Source organism: Anopheles gambiae, chromosome 3 (assembly GCF_943734735.2).
Source record: "Anopheles gambiae chromosome 3, idAnoGambNW_F1_1, whole genome shotgun sequence".
In the NCBI taxonomy this organism is placed as follows: Eukaryota; Metazoa; Arthropoda; class Insecta; order Diptera; family Culicidae; genus Anopheles; species Anopheles gambiae.
Genome location: NC_064602.1, coordinates 79,177,085 through 79,197,987, shown reverse-complemented (window position 1 = coordinate 79,197,987; position 20,903 = coordinate 79,177,085). Strand labels below are relative to the sequence as shown.

General features: G+C 43.4%; 2 protein-coding genes across 3 annotated transcripts; both read right to left on the bottom strand.

Moving 5' to 3' along the window:
• Positions 1–730: 730 nt before the first annotated feature.
• On the bottom strand, positions 731–1,419 carry LOC1270598 (tetraspanin-9). Its single transcript, XM_309307.3, has 2 exons — positions 1,408–1,419; positions 731–1,304 (listed from the first exon to the last, which is right to left on the bottom strand). Exons 1-2 carry the CDS (start codon positions 1,417–1,419, stop codon positions 873–875), a joined length of 444 nt encoding a protein of 147 aa, XP_309307.2. The 3' UTR covers positions 731–872.
• On the bottom strand, positions 1,364–19,392 carry LOC1270595 (tetraspanin-11). Of its 2 annotated transcripts, none has more exons than XM_309308.5 (4): positions 19,190–19,392; positions 3,036–3,167; positions 2,764–2,955; positions 1,364–2,572 (listed from the first exon to the last, which is right to left on the bottom strand). In XM_309308.5, the coding sequence occupies exons 2-4, from the start codon at positions 3,111–3,113 to the stop codon at positions 2,141–2,143; spliced, it is 702 nt and encodes a 233-aa protein (XP_309308.4). In that variant the 5' UTR covers positions 3,114–3,167; positions 19,190–19,392; the 3' UTR covers positions 1,364–2,140. The 2 variants fall into 2 exon arrangements, with proteins under 2 accessions (XP_309308.4, XP_061518957.1); XM_061662973.1 differs by lacking the exon at positions 19,190–19,392 and adding an exon at positions 18,978–19,112.
• Between the last annotated feature and the right edge of the window lie 1,511 nt (positions 19,393–20,903).

The window sequence follows — 20,903 nt, the reverse complement described above, 5'->3', positions numbered from 1 at the left end:
GACCATGAACCTTGTCAAAATCTGGAACTGATTTTGGATCTATTTTGGAGCTAGAATTCTATTTTGAATTTGTGTTTGACACTGAAGTACCATCAAACCTCTACTAATCTAAGAACAAATCATGAAACAATCTCGCGTCCGCCCAATGGATATAATTTTTTCCCAATTCTGGAACTAATATCAGCAAACAAACTTATAGGAAAAATACGAAATTGATATCTCACGTATCTCAGTATGAAAACGCATAAAAAAACCTATCCAGATCCAGCTACTGGTTCATCCTATAAGAAATAGAAGCTTATTTCGAACCCATCCTGGTCCTGCAGCTGATCATGAACCGTTCCAAAATCTGAAACTGATCTCCAAACTATCAAAACTATCCTAGTTCTGGAATTGACTCTCAACTTAGACCGATCTAGAAACTAAGAATTCATTTATTCCAGTATAACTACTGTTACCAAAGCTGGAATGTACAACATATATATTCAGGTCTGTAAGCTGATGGAATCAATTCTTGTTCCAACTTTGAAGACATCAATTCAGCGGCTGGAACCAATTTTGCCGCACTCTCGCAAAGCTTATCCTACACCTAACCAGGAACTGGAACTATCAAGATGCTGAACTGTTAACAATGGTAGATACAGAATCTTTTTCGGATTAGATATTGACATGGAACTTGCCCCAAGATCCTGGAATCAGCTTCATCTTTATATATGTAGCAGTGAAGCAGTGAATTTATACCAACTCTGGAAAATACCCCTTGGGTTATCGTGTTATTTACTTACTCCAATTAAAATCTACATCAAAACTCAGAGCAACGCAAATCATTCCGTAAGGAATAGCATCTTTATTGCACCTAATTTTCTCACATTTCAGATAGTAGTCAACATGTAGTATGCCATAACCGTAGCCGGTACGATCGCCAGCAGTAGTAGCAGGGCAGCTCCACCCAGCATCAAACCATTGCGCACCAACGTCTGCGTGATCGCCTCATAGCAACCCGTCCGGTAGATCGTAAGCGAAGTTTGCAGCTGCTGGCAAGGACGCTTCCGCGCTCCGTAATCATCCATACAGCACGAGTCCGGTATGCGCTCGTTCCAGTCGCGAAAATCCTCCACACCGCAGCACTGCAGATCCTCCTGCGTCATGTCCCAGGACACGGTCGTCAGGCGGCGCCGTCCGTACTGGTCCAAACTCTCGTACATTTGGTCCTGCAGGCCGAGTGCAATGCGCTCGCGAAACGCGTACCCCAGCACCGAGCCAACGCCCAGCACCACCACCGCTAGGAACGAAAGCAGAAAGTACTACAAGCAAGCGCAACCATGCGTACAGCATAAGGACGGGAAGAAATACAGGGAAAATGTTTAAAGTTCTTATCGCTCCTCTCTTTATTAACACCTAACATACATAAAAGCACATGGAAGTTGTACAATTATCGTTCACGCTAGCGGTAATTTTGCATCATCGATGTTGGTTTGTCTCGCGTGTGTCCGTGCTGCGTGTGTTTCGATCGTGTTAAATTAAAATTAAACAAAATTAAAATCTTCTTATCGTGTACGATGATGTGATGAGAAGCGCACAGAGATGCTGCTGGAAACGACACTTCACAAAAGAAAATGAAGAAAAAAAAACAAAACGGGGGAAAGCACATGTACAAAAACCTTAAATCTTACATACGAGCACAGCTAAAGGTAGGGAGAATTCGGGATCGAGCTCCGTGCACGCTTTTTACAACAAACAAAATTGTGCGCTGGAGGCACCGAACGCTCTGGACGGAATACGGAAGTGTAGAAAGAGCTGGATCAGTGTCCCTCCAGCTTAGGTACGGCAGCTTAGTTCACCGTTACAAAAGGGACAAGAAACGATGGAGATGGAGGCTTAAGATATTGAAGTATAAAGATATTGTGCGCATCTTGGTAATAGATAGTGTTATCCGCGGTTTGCTTGCTGATATTGCTGTTTTTTTTTTGCCAATACTTTGTCCCAGGTATTCGGTAGCCTGTCCTTTCCAACCAAAGTTTGGAAAATCTCTACCTAATACCAGAACACCACCCCATCTCACTCGCAAGGAGCTCAGCTCCCAGGAAACTCAGAGCTTTGTTGTGTACAGTGGTGACACTCGGCAGCAGCGCACCACCATCTATTCGATCATCCGGAACAGTGAGCAGGAGAATATCATGCCGAAGATGAGCAGCACCGCCACCCCGATGCCGGCCCCACCGATGATGGCCGCATTGTCGCGTATGTAGCTCGAGGTGATCTCCAGACACCCGTTGATGTAGATGTTCTCCGGGCTCGGATTTTCGATGCACGGCTTGTAGCCATCGAGCGTCCGCTGGCAGCAGGACTGCGGGATGTCGCCCCGCCAGTCGCTGTAGCTCCGGACGCCGCAACACTTCAGCCGCTCCTGCGTTTCGTCCCAGGCCGTCGTGATCGAGCGGCGCGAACCGTACAGGCTCATGGACGAGCGCATCTCGTCGCCCATCGTTTGCGACACCTTCTCGCGGAACACGTACCCCAGGATGCCGCCGATCAGCATCGTCACGAAGATGAGAAACACTAGGATGAAGTACTGCACCATTGGCAGGCGCGAGTGCGAGCGGTAAAACGGAAAACAAAAAATGAAAGCATTTTAATTGCACGAAAAATAAAAGCGTAACGCGAGGGAAGCGTGATCGTTGATCGTTCCAATTGGGATTTAAAGCCTACACTACACTACGGCCTAAGCTGGGAGGAGTTGTTGGAGCCCCCCAAGACTCTTACCGTCAGCAGCATACACTTGTACTCCTTGGCCGCGCCCATGCATCCGAAGAACGACAGCAGACAAACCAGGGCGGAGGTGGCGATCAGCACGTACACCGCACCGGAGAACAGGTTCGTGCCGAGCAGCTCGTTGATGAAGTGTTTATCCACCAGCGTCCAGATGCCCAAACTGAACACGATCGCACCGCCAAGCTGTTGTGTGTCAATTTACAAGAATCAATCAATTGCTGCTCCGACTTTTTGATACGATCCTACCAGACATCGATACTTACGAAGATGACAAAGTTGGCCACAAACATGCTGTACTTTACGCACTGCCCGCAGCAGTCCATTCTACCGCCGGATCCCATGGTTGGTGGGTTTCCCTTTCGTTCCTATCTCACGGAAGACGCACTGCAGAGAACCTATCAGATGTAAAGTAAGAGATCGTTGGTGATGTCTTCATTTTTGAGATCATATTTCTTGCTGTTATTGAAGATCACATTAACATACAAAACCTATCATAATCACTCGGAGAGCTGTATCTCTCGGAAGATGAACATGACAGTTTGATGTCACTGTTACTAGTTTCGGGAGAATTTATGATCGTTTTGGTGTGGTGGATTTTGGAGATCGATCGACATTTTAATTCGGGTCTTATCACTCTTTATGTTGTTGAGCTCCAAAAACCAAGATCAAGGCGTCCATGACTCATTGAACTGTATTTTGCGCCTCAAATGAGAATTTCACAACATAGTACGTTCTAGAAGTTCCTCCAGAAATCACTGCGCAGTACAAATAGACATCGAGAAACGAAACAATGTGTAGATCACTTCACACCGCACTTAGTGTCATGCACTTTCCGCGCCTGATTTACAGGCACGCCTATAAATTACGATCTGATAACGTGTCCATCGAGTCACCAACGTGCGTGACTCATAGACAACGAACTCCAAAGTGTCACCTTCGGCATGGGCACGCGTGCACCAACGATCGGTGCAAATCTTTACGGGTAAACACACACTTTACCCCTTCAACTCCACCGCAACAACCGAAGGGTAGAATTGCTTCCATCCCTCTCCCCCTTTCCCTTATGGATCGTTTCCCGATGTCAATTGCTTAATTGAGTTTAATGTAAGTCCATAGTAATTGTACGACGCGACGAGCGTGGCCCGGGGGTGCACGGGTAGTTAAACCGTGCGCTCCCGTTCGCGGCCACCGTCGTCGCCTTGCGCTACCGGTAAAGGCCACGGTTGTCAGCCCGAGTTGGCACAGATATTGTGTGTCATGTGTGTTGGTAATCGTAGGCTCAACCACAGCCAACGATGACTGGTCGCAACGGACGCAATGTGGATCCGCATGCCATGGCCGAAGGTCATACACCGGGGCCGGAGGTGTTTGCGTCGTTTGGAAGATCTGTAACGCTACGGGTCGCTGATGTCGTTGTTGACTCCGATGCAGAACAGTTTGTTCCGCAACCGGATCATACGGTTCTGAACGGCTCAAGGTCTGAAGTCATTTCAATATTCTTGGCCTCATCATCTGTGGGCGTTTTGATGAGAATTGCTTCGGATGTTAACACGTAATATGGCGCTGAAACTGTCAACATATTGCAGTCATGTAGGGGAGCAGCATGCTCTTTATATTGGAATTCAAGGTTCCATTAATTCTCGACATGTTTACGGAAGAGAGATCTTCAGAAAGCGTTGTGATATTTGTAGCTAGACTTCACTGAAGAGAAAATACGTTCATTGCCACCAATGTCGCTGATTAACGGAGATATTTCCCCCATTTTTACCCTCCAATTTGGCTGTCCTTCAACACACAAATCGTTTCCAATCTCACCCAATCGATCTCGACACAGCTTATCGGACGGACTGATCAAACATTTTCTTCACATCGAAACGATCGCATCTGCCATCAACCGCACCACAACTTCCTGGCCACTTCTTGTGGCCATCCCCTGTCCGGCGGTGTCGCGCCTGAAAGGAAAAGTGAACGCAACCTCGCGTCCACCCAAAACCGTCGGAAGGAACGGTCCGAGGGTCAATGCCGAAATCGCGGCACCGGCCGCTTTACAAACAACCGTCAGCACCGTTCACCGTCCCTGACCGTCCGGTCGGGTTCCGGTTTCCTTGGGAACGAGTGAGCGAGACGCACACGCACGGTACTTTCGCTTTTCGTGTGCGTGTGTGCCACGTTTCCGAAAGCCTTCCGCTCTTGATCTCTGGAGTGGTTTTTGGGAACGGAACGCGTTCCACGCATTGTTGGTCTACTTGCAGCGGCCTATCCCCTTGTTTGGCCGGTTCGGCAATGATGATGCTGGCGTGTATTACTTTGGCGTGTAAAGTGATGGCATTATGCAACCAACCCATTCCAGACCAGACCAGACATCACGTACTGGAAGAGTGAGTTGAAATGGAGGCAACGACGACGACCACCGTCTAATGGTGTCGTCGTGAGGGCCCGATTATGTCGCCAACGGCTTTTTTAGTGGTACCAGTCCACCAGTCGCCGGTTTGGAGAAGCATGTTCCATCGATATGGCATCGGGCGGTTACGACACACACACACACACACTGGGCCGTGTGTATGACTTGAAACATGGAGCCCTCCCGGTGCCGCAACGTGAACACTGTGAGGCGCGTTAGTGGCAATTAGGGTTTTTAGGAGAAATTGATCGTCGTTTCATCTTTTGTGTGATGTGAAATTTTGCACAGAAAAGAAAAATAAATTCACCGCACAACTAAAAATCATTAACGATCATCGATTAAATCTGTTTTTTTCGTTTGATGCCTCTTTTTGGGATGCTTACGTTCCAACAAACACACACTGATAGAGAAAGTTGAAGCGTTTTTTTTTTTTCATTCAATCGTTGTGCAACGACGCTTACGGGACGGGACTTTTTGTGTTGTTGGTGCTCCTTGCTAAGGTTGGACTCTATCTTTTGCCTGCAAAGGATCACCTCGCGGGCATAAAAGTTGTGTTCCGTGGTAGGGCAGCCACAATCATATCTTGACGCTACCACTACGCCTATTAAACCTAACGATACAAGTATAATAGATTAATGAAACGAATGGGAACCACAGGAGAAAATTTAGATGGTGTGGCGATCATTATCAAGTAATTCACTTGTACCACTGGTTGTTAACACACCGTTTAGGAGAGTATTATCTTTTAATCCTGTCAATACAACAGAAATAACGCTTCGCTCTCATGATTTGTCTTTGAAGAGGTTTGAATGGGATGTTTCGATTTTTGAAGGGCAAATTGATGTTTTTAATACTTTGCGTGGGGCATATAACAATTTATTGTACGCGCTATTTGAAAGGTTGTTATTAACACTTCCATTAGCAGCTTTTTACAGTAACCAGGTTCAAGTAATTGATCGTCAAATAACAAATTAACAGCGGCTAGCAGCTAGTACCAGTAACTAGTTACAAGTACCCGATTGTCAGAGCCGAAGACAGGGTTTCCCACGATTTATTGATTGGTTTCTATCCATTTTTGGTGAATTCCCATATTTTTTAGGTGCGTTCTCACGATTTTTTGGCCATTTCCCAGAATTTTTTTATCCAATTGATATCCAATCGGAAAATACCAATACATTATGGGAACGAACCAAAAATCTATGGGATACGATCAAAAAATCGTGGAAACGCACCAAAAAATCATGGGAACTGACCAATAAATCGTGGGAAACCCTGTAAGTAAGAAACATTAAATTAACTAATAAAAATAACGAATTATCCGTATCTATCGATACGAGTAGCTATCCGTAAGTAACTGGTTGTTGGAATGCAAATGAATCAATTTAAAAACAAACTTTTTATCTATAACTTGCAAAAGCAATCAGTTCATAACATCTGATCGCCGGAATACTTTTTATATACAAAATAATAGATAAAAAAGAATTGAAAATATAACTAGTAAATTTGATTATGGATTTCTACAAAGGTATTCAAAAACTTCAGAAACATATGGACTTCTTTAGTTCAAAGCAAACTAAACGTTTCACAGACAAAATCTGTATTTTCCCTTCTACATTAAACACTTTGAGGACGTACATGAAAGTACTTTGCAGCAATAAGAGAGGATACTGGCTTTACTATCTCTAAACCTAAAGGCAAAGGCAACATTATACAGCTAAAAATAACTCCTTCCTCCTCAATCCACCACATGGATTAGCACTTTGCTTCGTTTAAACAGCGCTTAAACGGGTTTTAAAATAAATATTCATCCAACGACACACACAACGCTTTAATTCACGCATTTCAGCTCCACTGGCTTCCGCACACTCGCGATCCGCTTATTCCTTCCTTTTCCCTTCAATCTTGGGTTGGGTTATAAATTTCGTGCTATCGAAGACCGAATCCCCCGAATCCGTCTGATATCCGCTGTCAAAATCACACCCATGTGTCGACGGCGACTCCCTCGGGCCGCTTGATCATCGGAAGCACCGTGACAAGTGCTAACGATCAAAAGCTCATAACCGCGCCATAGCAGCGGCAGGCAGCGGCAGCACTTAGAAGAAGAGCTGTTCGTTAATCCACAACACAACACAACATTATACTAAGCGGTTCGGTTTCATCGTCCCAACGAAACATAAATCTACGGCGACGGCGTGGAGGAATGTGATCTCCTCGCGCAAGGGTAAGCGATTATGAGCATGCGGAGCATTATGATTCATCTATAATTCCTTTTCCATACGGATTTCACAAGTTTGCTTAATTATAGTGTTTGTTTTGCTGCTTTCGGTTCTACCGCCAGCAAATCAATATTCAAAACACTGACACACGACCCGAAGCCGGCGTGGAAGGACAGCGTCGATCATTACACGCTGTACAATCAGGTACACGTAGAACGTGACTCGTTTGTATGACTAGCTCCAATTAAGCGTTCTATTTCCAGCAAAAGTGATCAATGCTGCTGGAATGTTACGTTCTGTTTTGCTCCGAGGACGCCCGTCCTCAACTCGTGACTTGAGTCATATGACCACTGTGTACACCGTGTGGGGGGAGCGATTCAGGTACGCGTTGTGCTTGTGCCAATCGTCATACGGAGCGAAGAGCAATGTTTACCTTTACCAATTCCCACGGCTACTGACTCTTATTTTTGGGAGAGAAAAAACACTCCTAAACCCACTAGATAAACTTTTAGTAGCGCTTAAGAGACCATCAGCAATTGCACACAAACAGCAGCATTGAAGGTACGGGATTTTGTCGCAACCGTTTTACGTAACCGTCCGCAATCTAAAATTTCAAGTTTGTTGCCTTACTTTCGGCAGATCCATGCGCAAACGGTGCGCTCCGTAGCATAACAATCGAATCGATCTGAGGAATGGCTAAGCACTAAACTTTGAAGAAATAAAAAGAAAAGGTTGTGAAAGCAAACATTTGCAAGTTTGCGATCGAACCGCACACACCAATCAAACGATTGAGGTGGTTTGCTTTTATCGCTCGGAGTAGTTTGCAGTCGGGCGCGTTTTGAATTTAAATTCGAAAAGAGCACTCCAAATGCAGAGGTGTGAAATTAGCATGGCGTGTGATTTGTTAGTGCGAAGAGAGGGTAAAGGCTCGAGTGCGCATGAGAATAACGATAGGCTGCTCCCATCGATCCCAAGCGATGGCAATGATCTGTGCTTTCGTTTTTCTTTCGGGAAATTACTGTTATTTTTGTGTTGTAAGTAAGGAATTTCAGTTAAAAGGTCCATTTTATGATCGCGTGGAAGAGAATGTGATTAGAAAAACATTTAAATAGCTTTTCACATGATATTTATCGAAATTGCAGCATAGAATATCTTTTATTCCATTTCTTTAGTAATACTTTATATTATATTATATGATGAATATTTTGTGCGATATTAAAAAAAAACAATATTTGACGATCATCTTCTCATGATCACTAAACGTAATTGGTAGCAAAGAAACCGCATTTTAAATAAAAAATACTTGTAGGAAATTTTCATTGTAAAATATCATTGGAATCTAGTTGGAGTTTATTTGTTCATATTTTAATGTCAAATTATCATTGAAACATTCTTTTTAAGACGGCTTATAAACATAATGGTTTAGGAAAATGCAATGGAGTTTTATAGTTACAATCGGCTCGTTCTATGATACAAGATGTGAGAATGGAGCCGGTATTAAAAATGCATAATACTCCTCGTAATTTCTACCATAGAAAATACGATTATCGTAGCCTCTTAACCCGATCGGATCGTAACTTTCAACGACCTAGGCCCTATAATTAGTCCCTCACAAAATTATACGGCCTGTATTTTTTGTTTTCAAAACTATCTTTTTCTTGGAGTCTCATTTTCGTAATAACTCAAACCTGAGTGTTCAATAATTCTTTTCCGATTTAAAGCTTCAAAACCCCAAATCCACCGCCCGGTCGATTTTCTAGGAACTCAAACGGTAAATTAATATACCGTATCAATAAGCAGGAAGGCCGGCCATGGACGACCGAAGGACAAGGTGAAACCGTTGGCAGTGTTTTAAAAACAAGAACCACAATAAAACGCACCACACAAAGCGAAAGAGATAATATTTAGGCGGGGCTGTAAAACGGTTGCTTGGAAACTTGCCGGGGGCCGATGGTTTGCTGGAATTTTCGAATTTATTGACCACATCCTAGAGTGCTAGAGAGGTGGGAAGTGGTAAAGAATGCGAACCAGTTTTAATCTCCAAGTGTTGGACCAACCGTCAAACAAGCTTGTTAGCATCCTATTAGCATACGGGGCCACGGTTGGAAATCGGTTGGTGCTGTGTGAACAACAATGAATCGATCCGAAACCCGGTGCGATCAAGAAAGTTGCCCGCTAATGTGTATAGGGGAGTTGAAGATTAATTAGTATAGCCGGGTGTTCGACCGGTGATGCATTTCGACTTACTGTGTGGCATAGCAGTGCACCACAAAACAAATTAAAACCCATTACAAACAACATCGATGTCATTCTATTGAAAGTGACATGGTTTTGATGTTTTTTTTCTTCGATTTGTGACTTTAATTTTCCCTCTCACAGACACAAAAACACACACAGCAACAAAAGGTGACTGACCCTTCCTGTCTGGTCCTTAATAGCATTCGTAGTCATTGCACCCACGTTCTATGCGATAGGAATCATGTTCATGTTTTTAAAAATTGCACTTTTCTCCATCTCTCTCTCTCTTTCATTCCTTCCTATTGTCCCGAGCTACCAGGACAATCGCTCGATGGACGGGACACCCTGGTCAAACCTGGCACTTAGCTGGCCCACCCTGTGCTGTGTGTAACGACAGTAACAGAGGGGGAAAACACCGGAAATGGGGATGGGGCATAGTGTCAACCTGGACTGCCGCTTTTTATGGACACTTTGCGTGCCGTTTGCGTGATTGATGAAGGAGCGAAAACGTGTCAATGTACGCTCAAACTGGGGGTTCGCTTGAGGTTTGAGCGCGGAGAACGGTAAAGTTCATTGTACATTCAGTAAATACGGGCTAGACGACAGCACCCGCGTATTGTGTGGAGCCCTTTGAAGGGAGCGGGCGGGAAATAGAATGTGTTTAAATAAAACTATTGCAAACGTAAGGGCAGGAAAGGCACAGGGAATATATGCGATAGTGAATAAAGTAGTGATGGGAAGAATAAGTTTTTGTCGGAATCGATTCCAACTAGCACCGATTTTTTGTGGAATTGATTCCGGATAGTAAGTCCGAAATCAATTTGCAGGATTGGTTTCGGAATCGACTCCAGAATAAGCTCGGAAATCGGAGTCGGCTTGGCAATCGGAGTCGCTTACGGAATCAAATTCGATTTCGGTATTTCCATGAGAATAGGCGTTTGGGTTCAAATTTATTTGTAAACGACCCATTCTCATAGAGATTTCCGAACTTATTTCATTTCTAAGACTACTGATTTCAATTCTAGAACTGACTCTGATTCTGGAGACAATTCTGATTCTGATTCCGGAGCTGATTGCGATGTTGGGGCCAATTCCGATTGCGGAGTCGAGTCAGAGTCGGCTTCGAAATCTATTTCGGAATCAGCTCCAGAATCAGAATCGGAGTCGGCTCCGAAATCAGTTCTGTAATCGGTTTCGGAATCGGCTTCGGAATCGATTACGGAATAGGAACCGATTTCGGGGTAGGATTCGATTCCGAAATAGGAATCGATTCCAGAATCGAAATCGGCTCCGGAATTGATTCGGAACACGAGACAAGAACCGGGATAGGAATCAGTTTCAATTGAATACAATAAACAAAACGTAAAAGTTCCTATGCTTCTTCTAAGCTTATATTTATCTAATTTTATTACGAGTGAAATTGTGAGATAATGTATCTGTTTTGGATGCTTTACATGTCCAGTTGAACAAAGAGTTTTTACAGCTCATGAAATAATCCCACACAATTTGAGCTTCCCTGTTTACATCCCCACAGACACGTTAAGCTCTGCTTAACACTATACTTCAAAAGTCGATTGCTTAGTTCAGGGGTCTCCAAACTACGGCCCGCGGGCCGCATGCGGCCCTCAAGAGCCTTTAATGCGGCCCTCGATTACTGGGCAAAGGTTAAATTAAATAGCTTTCTTTTCTGACTAACTAATCAAAATTTATTTTTTTAGCTCTGAAAGACGAAAATCAAGATTCAATAAAAGAAAGCTCCAGAAATTTTATATATTTTGTTAGTATTTTCTTATGAAAACGAGATTTGAATTTCCACTTATTCTAAAGGTAGCGTCAAAATGGCCCTCAACAACGTTGATTGTGAAGCAATGCGGCCCGCGAACCGAAAAGTTTGGAGACCCCTGGCTTAGTTGATACTCATAACAGCGTGTTACTCATTTCCTTCTAATCGATAGACCGTGATCAGGCTTTCAAATAAAGCATTTTAGCATATTGCTTATCGATCGCTTAAACTTAACGTAAACCGATAGAAACAAAAAATGGATAAAAGGAATATTTAAAATAATTTTAATTATCATATTACCTTTCCTATCTCTCTCTACATATGCCCCTCCCCGCTGGGACACCATGAGAGCCTTGAGCTTCCCGGACGCGGGCGTTATTTTCTAATTTTCCTAACACACCTGCTCCACACCAAACCCTGCATCGCATGATCCAACCACATTCTAAACACTCTCCCTGCGCGTTTGTGTATTTTTGTGTCCATTTCTATTGGTCAAAAGCAGGCAAGAGTGTGCGTGGCTGCCCAAACGTACAACTTAATTAATTACACTTCCGCCTTTTTGTGACGCTCACCATACCATAGGGAAGATTCTTTCTAGCGGTGTGCATTTGTTTTTTTTTTATTATTAATGCCACTCTACACTCCCATTCAAAACAGTTCACGCATTGTCAGCTTCATTGCGAGTTTGCGGGTCACTAGACCCTTCCGGTCGCGTCCAGTAAAACAAAAAAATGGTGAGGAAAAATTAACCAAAAGTTGACACCCTTCTGCTACGAAGCGAAGTGCGTTAGCGACCCCTCACCGAGGCAGTTCCTGTTCCGCTTCGACGGCCTCAATGCGATCGTAAATTATTCCCCAAAAGTAGTTTCGTAAGAGAGGAAACAATTTAACACACATCTGCACTTTTAGCGCTAGAATTTCTTCGCCTTACCCCGCTTTCCTAACACCTATCGGTGGAAAAATTATAATCTTTTCCATTCCTCATCGCCTCCGGACGAGTCGTCTTGTTAGCATACCACCGACCAGGGGTCGTCACAACGTGTGCCCCAACTGCCAAATGGGCATCGTCGTCGTCGACCGTTGGGGAAATGTCGAATGTAAATGGAACGCATTATTTCAATGATTTATGCTAATCGTTACCACTCACGGCAGAGATGTGGTGGCGAAGTAGCAACAAAACAGTGCATATTGGACTGCTCCCAAAGTCAAAAGAGTGAAAGTGTTTGAGTGATGCAGCACGACCGGCAACACACCAAAAAAAAGTTTCCAAACGATACAGTTTCCTTCCCGTGGCCACAACATGATGGATGCAGACAGCAGTAGAGATAAATTATAACTCCTTTCCTGTTGGGGGTTGGTTGGTTTTTGGTTTGGGTTTTGCGTTTAAATCTTACACCAGGTGACATCAGAGCGTGCACCACCGGTACACCACAGCTATCAGGGCAAACGTGACCGGAAACATTATCTTTTAACTAATTTTTAAAACGCAAAGCTTCCACCCCACACACACTAACGGCCCATCATCTGCGGCCAGATCTAACCACTACTAGCCTTTTTAACAAAAAAAAACTAAAATAAATGCTAGTTTTACGACACACATTTCCGTATAACATCGCCAAGGCTTACATCTGCGGCTGTGTGTTGTGCAACGGTTTTCACCATGCACGCGCGCGCGCGCTCGCCTGTACTGATCCAGTCACGTGTCGCCCTTTGTCCGCATGAATGAGTTGACGGATCATTGGGTTCGTGGTGTCGGTCCTACACTCTGTACACTGCCGGTTGGTGTAGAGAATTTCAATGAATGCGGTACCGTTGCTTGTATGTCTCTGTAGAAGGTGCAATGGTTCGCTGACGGCATTATTAGTCGTCGAAAGGGCGGGTCAGAGAAATAGATGGAAGTTGGCAGATGTTCCATGTTTGATGCACAAAATTGTGATTACATCACTGGTTGTGGTGATCTACAATTGATTGGGTTTGAGATTCGCCTCTCGTAATGTGTGTTATGCCTATAAGCGGCAGGAACTAGCCTGTTGCGTTTGATAATAAAAGTTAGAAGAGTTCATGTATCACCTCGCAACCATCAAGCGAATGACAAGTTACTAATTTCAGTTATGATAACAAGATCTTACAACTTATCTCTTCTATACTACGCATTCTTCAAACTTATAAGAACTTCTGTAGTGACCCCCAAGACCTGGCAGTTCCTTTGGTTTAGAAGTTACATGGAGATTACTGTATCACGATGTGATGTTAATGTGATCAAAGACTTATCCCATCAGCAGTAGGGCGTATCCCACCGCCAACAGTTATTGTGTTCATAGATCAGAATAAGACACAGACCTACAACATGCAGAGCTTACAAAACTGGAAATTTGACGAAGTGCTCGTGCAAAGTCAAAGACAAAAAAAGGACCGCTCCTGTTGACTCCGATCGCCTTTGGACAACTCCCAATGACTCCGACACAGAAAGACTCCAAATCCGGTCGACTACAACCAAATCCGGACGACTTTGACTCCAAACAACTCTGAATCCGGGCGGAATTAGTGGTTTGGATTTTATCTGAGTCAGAATCGGCAAGCATCTGCTATGCAACAAGTCAGTCCAAACTGATATTAAGTATAGCAATATAAAACAGAACACTTTGGTTGATGTAGAAGCTATCTTGGAACTAGTATATCTCTTGGATCTTCTTGAGACTAGCATAGCTGAAGTCTCACACAAATAAGTAAAACATATGGGAAATAGTAGATTGGTTTATAGTTTGAGATGTTCTTACTATTTCTATGGAGTCTGAAATTTGTTCACAGTTGTTCAAAACAGTTATTGAAATAGTCGTTAGTAGTTGGAGGTGTACGAAATGATAGGAAGACTAAAGAATACTTAAGTTATATGCGAAAATCCGTTGAAAACGATTCCGACGATTCAAGAGGTTGAAATAAAGAACTGAAGCAACAATCTAACCACTCAATGAACTACTAACCTAACACAAAAACACAGAACTAAATGTCACTTACGTGAGGATCATGTTTAATCCCATTCCCAACAGTCATGCCTCCACATCACAAAGCCTTCTTCAGATATATGACTGTAAGAAATTGGTCCCCTTTTCTTCCATCCAGCAATACAATGCATCATATTCATTCTTTTGTTTCGCCCTCGACATTAAGAGCACGAATAATGGGCCCCGAACAATTTACTTCAAACTTTCTTAAGCTGATGCCTTTCAATGTCTTGTACGATCGCTCCCCCCAACGTCGATCGATGTGCGCGCGCCCACCACATTCGGTCGTTTCGGTTGACGATTTCTAAATAAAGCCATTATAACGATAACCGCACACAACATGGGCTTCCTTTTCGAACGGGGCACCGAAATCCCGGGGGCGATACGCTCGGCGTGCGCACTATCAAACAAGATCCATCCGCTTCCCATTCCGATTGGAATGGCGTTCCGACACAAAACGCCAACGCAACTACATCCTATCCCAAAGACACGGACACGACGCACGCTCTTTTAACGACGCGCTAAATTTCGTCCAACAACACCAGCGTCATCGGGTGTGTGTGTGCCGGCTTGTAGCGAGGGCGCGACTCGCTGTCACTGCCGGCAGCTGGGGTTTGGTGAATAAATCGAAAACAAACGAAAAACCACACTACACCGTGGGCTGTCGGTATCATTAGAAACGTAAACAAGCGATTCGTTGTCAAATTTACGACCCACGAACGGAAAAATCCGTATGATCACACGCACGCACACACGCACCCCAGCGGACACATGCCACGGGAGTCTTTATGACGAGTTTTAATGGCCTAAGGAATCTTAGGGCACGTTGTGTGACAATTTACGAGCTTGCCGCACAGTTGTGGGAAAATTATCGAGAGGTGATCTAGCTTCTTGGGTTTCCCCTATGCTGGGGATGAGTAGCACAGCACCTTTCTATAGACACACGGTAGCTTCCCTTTTGGGTTGTTTGACGTGTTTATGATTCTTTGTTTGTTTGGAGAATTTTGAGCGATTTTGTCACATTCTTAACTTTATGATTGCTTTGTGTCAACAGGAAATCATATCAAGTGGCATGATTAGGAAAGGGCATGATTTTGTACTGTCACACTGTGTTTTTATCTATTTTTTATGCATATTTAAGTAGTTTTTACACACAATTTTTAATGATGCTTTATCATGCTGTTTACGTTAAAAATAATTAGTATTCATAGTTCACAGCATCTATAAACGATTAATTTAAATTTTATTTTATTACTATTACAATCGTAAACCTTCTCGGTTTTTCATTTAATTCCATAAGGTCCTATTTTGACGTTTACAGTATTTAGTTGTGATTTGCGGTACAGTATGTATGAAAATGTACTTTTTTGTCATACTAACAACAACATAAGCTAAAATAGGACGATCAATGTCAGTGATAGGAACGATGGTTACATGGAGGAAAAATGATTTATTAAAAATCATTTAATTTATTTTATATTTTCAACCTTCGACCTTCTCAACTATCATTTTCGTGAAAATGTTTGATTGAAAACTGGTTTTAAAAAATGATACACATCAATTTGGTGCTTCATTTGGTGCATAAATCATAATATTGTAGCAAGTTTTTAAAGAAACCAAAAGTGTAGTTTTTACGCTAGATCTGTTCGTACCTTTATAGGAGCATGCCGATTTTTTTAAGCCATTTTGACATAACTTAATCATTTTTTCATTATGATTTGCATTGGAAATTATTGGAAATTCATACATTGTAATAAAACAGAATTAATTCATTTCCATAATAAATAATTGATTCAATAAATTATTCAGTTTAGTAAGGTATATCTCGACCGGACGGTCAAATAGGTGGATTCCAATGACAATGAACGCTTCTACCCGATAAGTGCTACAAATTAAATTTAGATGAATGGATTCACTCAATTAGCCAATGTTAATATAAACATTTCAGCTTAAAAAATTCTTGCTCATTAGCGAAAAATAAACTCGCCATACCGGATGTATCGCAAGAACGGATGATCACGCAAATGGAACAGCACAGCACAGAGCGCAGTACTGGCATGACAGAGGAGCATATGATGCATGACGTGAAGTTATGGAAATCAGTTTTCATATTCATTAATCGAACGGAATCTTAATTCCCACTCAATCACAAATCCATCCCGCGCTCCTACATGCTCGTCCCTCATCGTGTGCTTGCGAAATCCACTTCCCATAAAATGTGAGAGACGCCAAAGCCCTCCAATACCAATTCGGGTCAATGCCATCGCCACATTAGCTATGGTAAATGGTTTGTGGGGGAAGCAGCTACCGCCGTTCTAAGCAATCGTACCGAATCGTAACTTAGAAAAAAGCGGCACACTGTGGATTGCTTCTCCGATGGATTGCTCGTTTCTAGCACAGCAGCAAAGTGCTTCCCACCTCTGCAGCAGCAGCAGCAGCAACAGAAACAGACTTTTGCTGTCCAAACACAAGTGGCTGGAGACAAAATAAACAACACATAGTCTGTTTCTTCTTAACTTTTTTTTCAAAGTCGATTTAAAGCGAGAAGAAACTACGAAACCAACACGACCCTGCAGGTTCCTGCCACGGGGGCCTCTTGCGGTTGGAATGCGCGCAATAAAGCGCGCGCACTCTTCGGTCGGTTAATTGCGCCCGGCAGTCGAGATTTTGCCCGGCGAAGGACGTGGAGTTTTGGAATTATTCATTGGTGCTCGGAAGGAAGCAGTAGAAACAAAAACACACACACCAAGTTCATTCCAGCGCAGACCTAAAATAATCTTTTTGTCCATTTTCTTGTTGTTGTTTTTATTCCAACGCTTCCTCTCCAAAACCACCCGAGAGAGGTCAAAGAGCCTGCCTCTCCCCCCCCCCCCCCCCCCCCCCCCCAAGAAAAGCAACAACACCTTTCTGCGTCTGCTTTACTGCGCTACTTGATCGATCGTGCCCGCGCTCGACCAAACTCAGTTTCATCGAGCATCAAGCCTAGGCCTGGTGACTTCATCGCGCGCATAGAAAGGGAACGTCACTTTTGCTGGCTGGTGGCTGGGTTGCAGCTGCAGTTGCTTTTCTGGTGGGGCGGCGGCAGGGAGGAGCTGGAATGTCGTTGCCAGTAACACGGTGGCCAACATTCGCGTACCACCACCACCACCCTCTGCTCTCCGGTGGTGACCACACAGTTAAATTCGGTGGAGATTACAAAAGGGGACGTGAGAAAAGAGAGAGAGAGGGAGAGCATTGGAAGCAAAAAAAAGACCCGCCTAATGACCAACGCGCGGACGTGCGCACGGACGCAAACACGGGGGGGGAGGGAGATGATAAAGGGAGGCTTTGGCTCTTTTTCCCAGCTCTTGTTGGGGCAAAGCTTGTTGAGAAAACAAGTTTCAAGCTGCCATGACGACCACGCGCGCCCGCCAACACACCAACACACTGAAAGCGGCGGCCCCACTTCGCGTACAACTACACTCGAAAGGGCAGCGCTTTTGCGCTGCAAGGCTGCGTGTGTCGTGCTCAACGCGCTCATGCCGGCGTCGGCGAGGTTGGTTGGCAAACGCTGTACTGCTCTGGTGCGCTTACAAAATCGCTCAAACAAGCCGTAGACGCGCGCTCGATCGCGCTAGCACGTTCGAAGGGGAAGGGGTCAGGTGTAGGTTGAGCATCACATGCGCGGGTTCACTCTGCGCGGGTCTGTTTTTGGGGTGAGCCGCTGGGGCGCGCTTATGCAATCTGTTCTTGTAAATTTCCCACTTTTCCTCCCGGATCAGACAGTGGGATCAGTGTGGGTGTTAAAAAATGGGGACGATTTTAGGGTGCAACAAAATGCTACCACAAAACGAACCCACAAAAAATGCCCAAATTCGTCGAACATCACCGAGAGAGAGAGAGAGAGCGTGCCATTACACATCGAGAAGAACACACACACACACAGAAGACGCTTAAGAAACCATAAAAAATATCAAGCACTTTACACAGCCACCAGTCAACCTGTTCCGCAGCAGGCAGCAGTGATCGTTACTTGGCGAAACCACAGAAAGGAACACACAAAAATGCCCTCTAGTAAGACGCCCGCCCGCCCGCACAGACACTTGTTTCACACACTCAACCAGGGACGATAAATTATTGTTATTATTACAACCAGTTTGTGCATGTGCGTGCCGGACGCATTAGGCCTTTGATTACATCGAGATACGGCCAATTCTCAGATGCATCTCCCCACTGTCTGCACATTCGCTTCTCAGCGTACCGCTTGCTGCCCTATAACCTTGAAGGTTAAGTATCTTTTCACATCTTTACTTCTACCAACACAACTAAACACACACACACACTGGCTTATTTTGTTTCGCACACATCACATTGCAGCATCCTTTTCTTAAACACACACAAACTTATTTTATAAACAATCACCACAAAACTACGATTCGATCGCTTGGACGACGCTCCACTCTACAAGCGAGCCATTGCACAATCGTTACATTAAAAAAAGCATGCCTTTCACAGTTTAGCCTTGCCTTTGTGTGTATTACTTTGAGGAGGGCAGAGAAATAAAACACACACACACACACACACACCACTGAACCTTCTCTCGAAAGGTTAAATCGTAGAAAAGCTTCGACGCTGGAGCAGCGGGTCACAATTTATACACAACACTTCTAAATGCCTTCGTTCTAATCCAATCCACACCACACTAAACCGATCGCCAACGCACACTAAGGGGCAAACCGAAGAACGATGCAAAAACAGCGGCGGGGGGTAATGAACGATTTTGTAAAGCACTACCTACCGGACAATATCAAGGAGAGGATGATGTGTGTGTTTGTGTGTTTGCTACTAAGGCACGATATCCTTCACACTAAAACACTCAGAGTAAACGTGCGTTCCAACCGTATTCCAACTGGGACTGTACCACGGAGAGAGTGGCGCGCAACGTGCCGTTCCGGGCGAGATTTCAAACGAGAGTGAACCACCGTGCGTGTTGTCGGTGATGGTTTGGCGTGCCGTTGCGGCGGTAACAGGTAACGCGACAGGGCTGTCAAACGCAAAATGGAGAAAGGGAACATGGAGGGGAGAGGGGGAAGAAACAATTTCATGAAAATATAGTAAAACAATGCTAAATCTGTAACACTGATTGTGTTTGATAAGTATATAGGCTCCATATTTTAACTTCGTTTCAATATAATGTTATTTCATATATTCATTATAACATCAAATTTAAATGTTTTAAGAGTGGTATATTATACGCTTTCATTTTTCATATTATTTTTTGCTATTGTATCGGTAAATGTCTAATATTCAATACCAAATCTAACCATTTGTTTGACTGTTGTTTTATTGAATAAAGTTGACTCTTTTGAACACTTTTCTCACCAACTGTTCGAGAAGCGCATTAGAAAGGATGGGATAATCTCAACAGAAAATGGACATAAATTCACCCGAAACTGTTTGCAATAGTGATTAATGCTTTAATCTATTCTAAATATTAGTCAATAATGAATTTTATTATTTTTTACCACTTTAAAGAACTGATAGAAAGGCTTTTCCAAAATGAACATCAATCTTCGTTTCGATAATCAATTTCATTCCAAGTAGCGGAACTTGGGGCAAGTGTGCCATCTTAAGCATTTCAAGTTATAACTCACTAAAACGTGTTTTTCAAAAGCCGATTTAAATCTCATAATCATTTTACATCTATTTCCTCACTTATAAATGAGTTTCGCTTGAAAAACGTGCAAACAAAATTGTTTTTGAAGCGTTTTAAAAAGGGTCCAAAAAGACGTTGTTTTTTGGGCTATGGGGCAAGAGTGCCACTCGTATGGGGCAAGACGGCCACCTGGTTAAAATAACCGTATTTCTTAGATAATTGGAAATTATTACGTTTGTACCACTAGTGTATGTATTCCTACATGTATTTAGTCAACAATGAACCCTTTTTGACCACCAACTGTACCACAATATGGTTTTTTTACTGTTCTGTTTTTCTGGCGTGGAATCCGCTCACAATAGCGCACCATTCCGCAGCACGCTACAACAATGTTTACATTTTTGACAGCTCGCGCCTATGAAAGATGGTGGCACACTTGCCCCAAACAGAGATGGCACACTTGCCCCAAAAGTTGTAACTTTTTTGAAATTGAATTTTTCAGTGACAAAAAGAAAGTTTTTTTCAATTAACCCCACAAAAAATTTCACGTTTTCTCAGCTATACGGTGGTGTAAATATTTTCTCGGTTGATTGTTCGCATGATTTTTGAGAGCTTATTTGATTGGATTCAAAAATTATAATATTCTGCTCAATTTTGAAACTCAATATAAATCAGTTCAAAACAATGGGGAATATCGATTGGTCTATATGAAATTCGGCTCAGTATACCTAGTCATTCGAAAGGAACCAACTGTATACACAATTGATCATTAAACTAAAGTTTTTAAGGAAAAATGCTTGGTGGCACTCTTGCCCCGTATGGCACACTTGCCCCAAATTCCGCTACGATTTAAAAA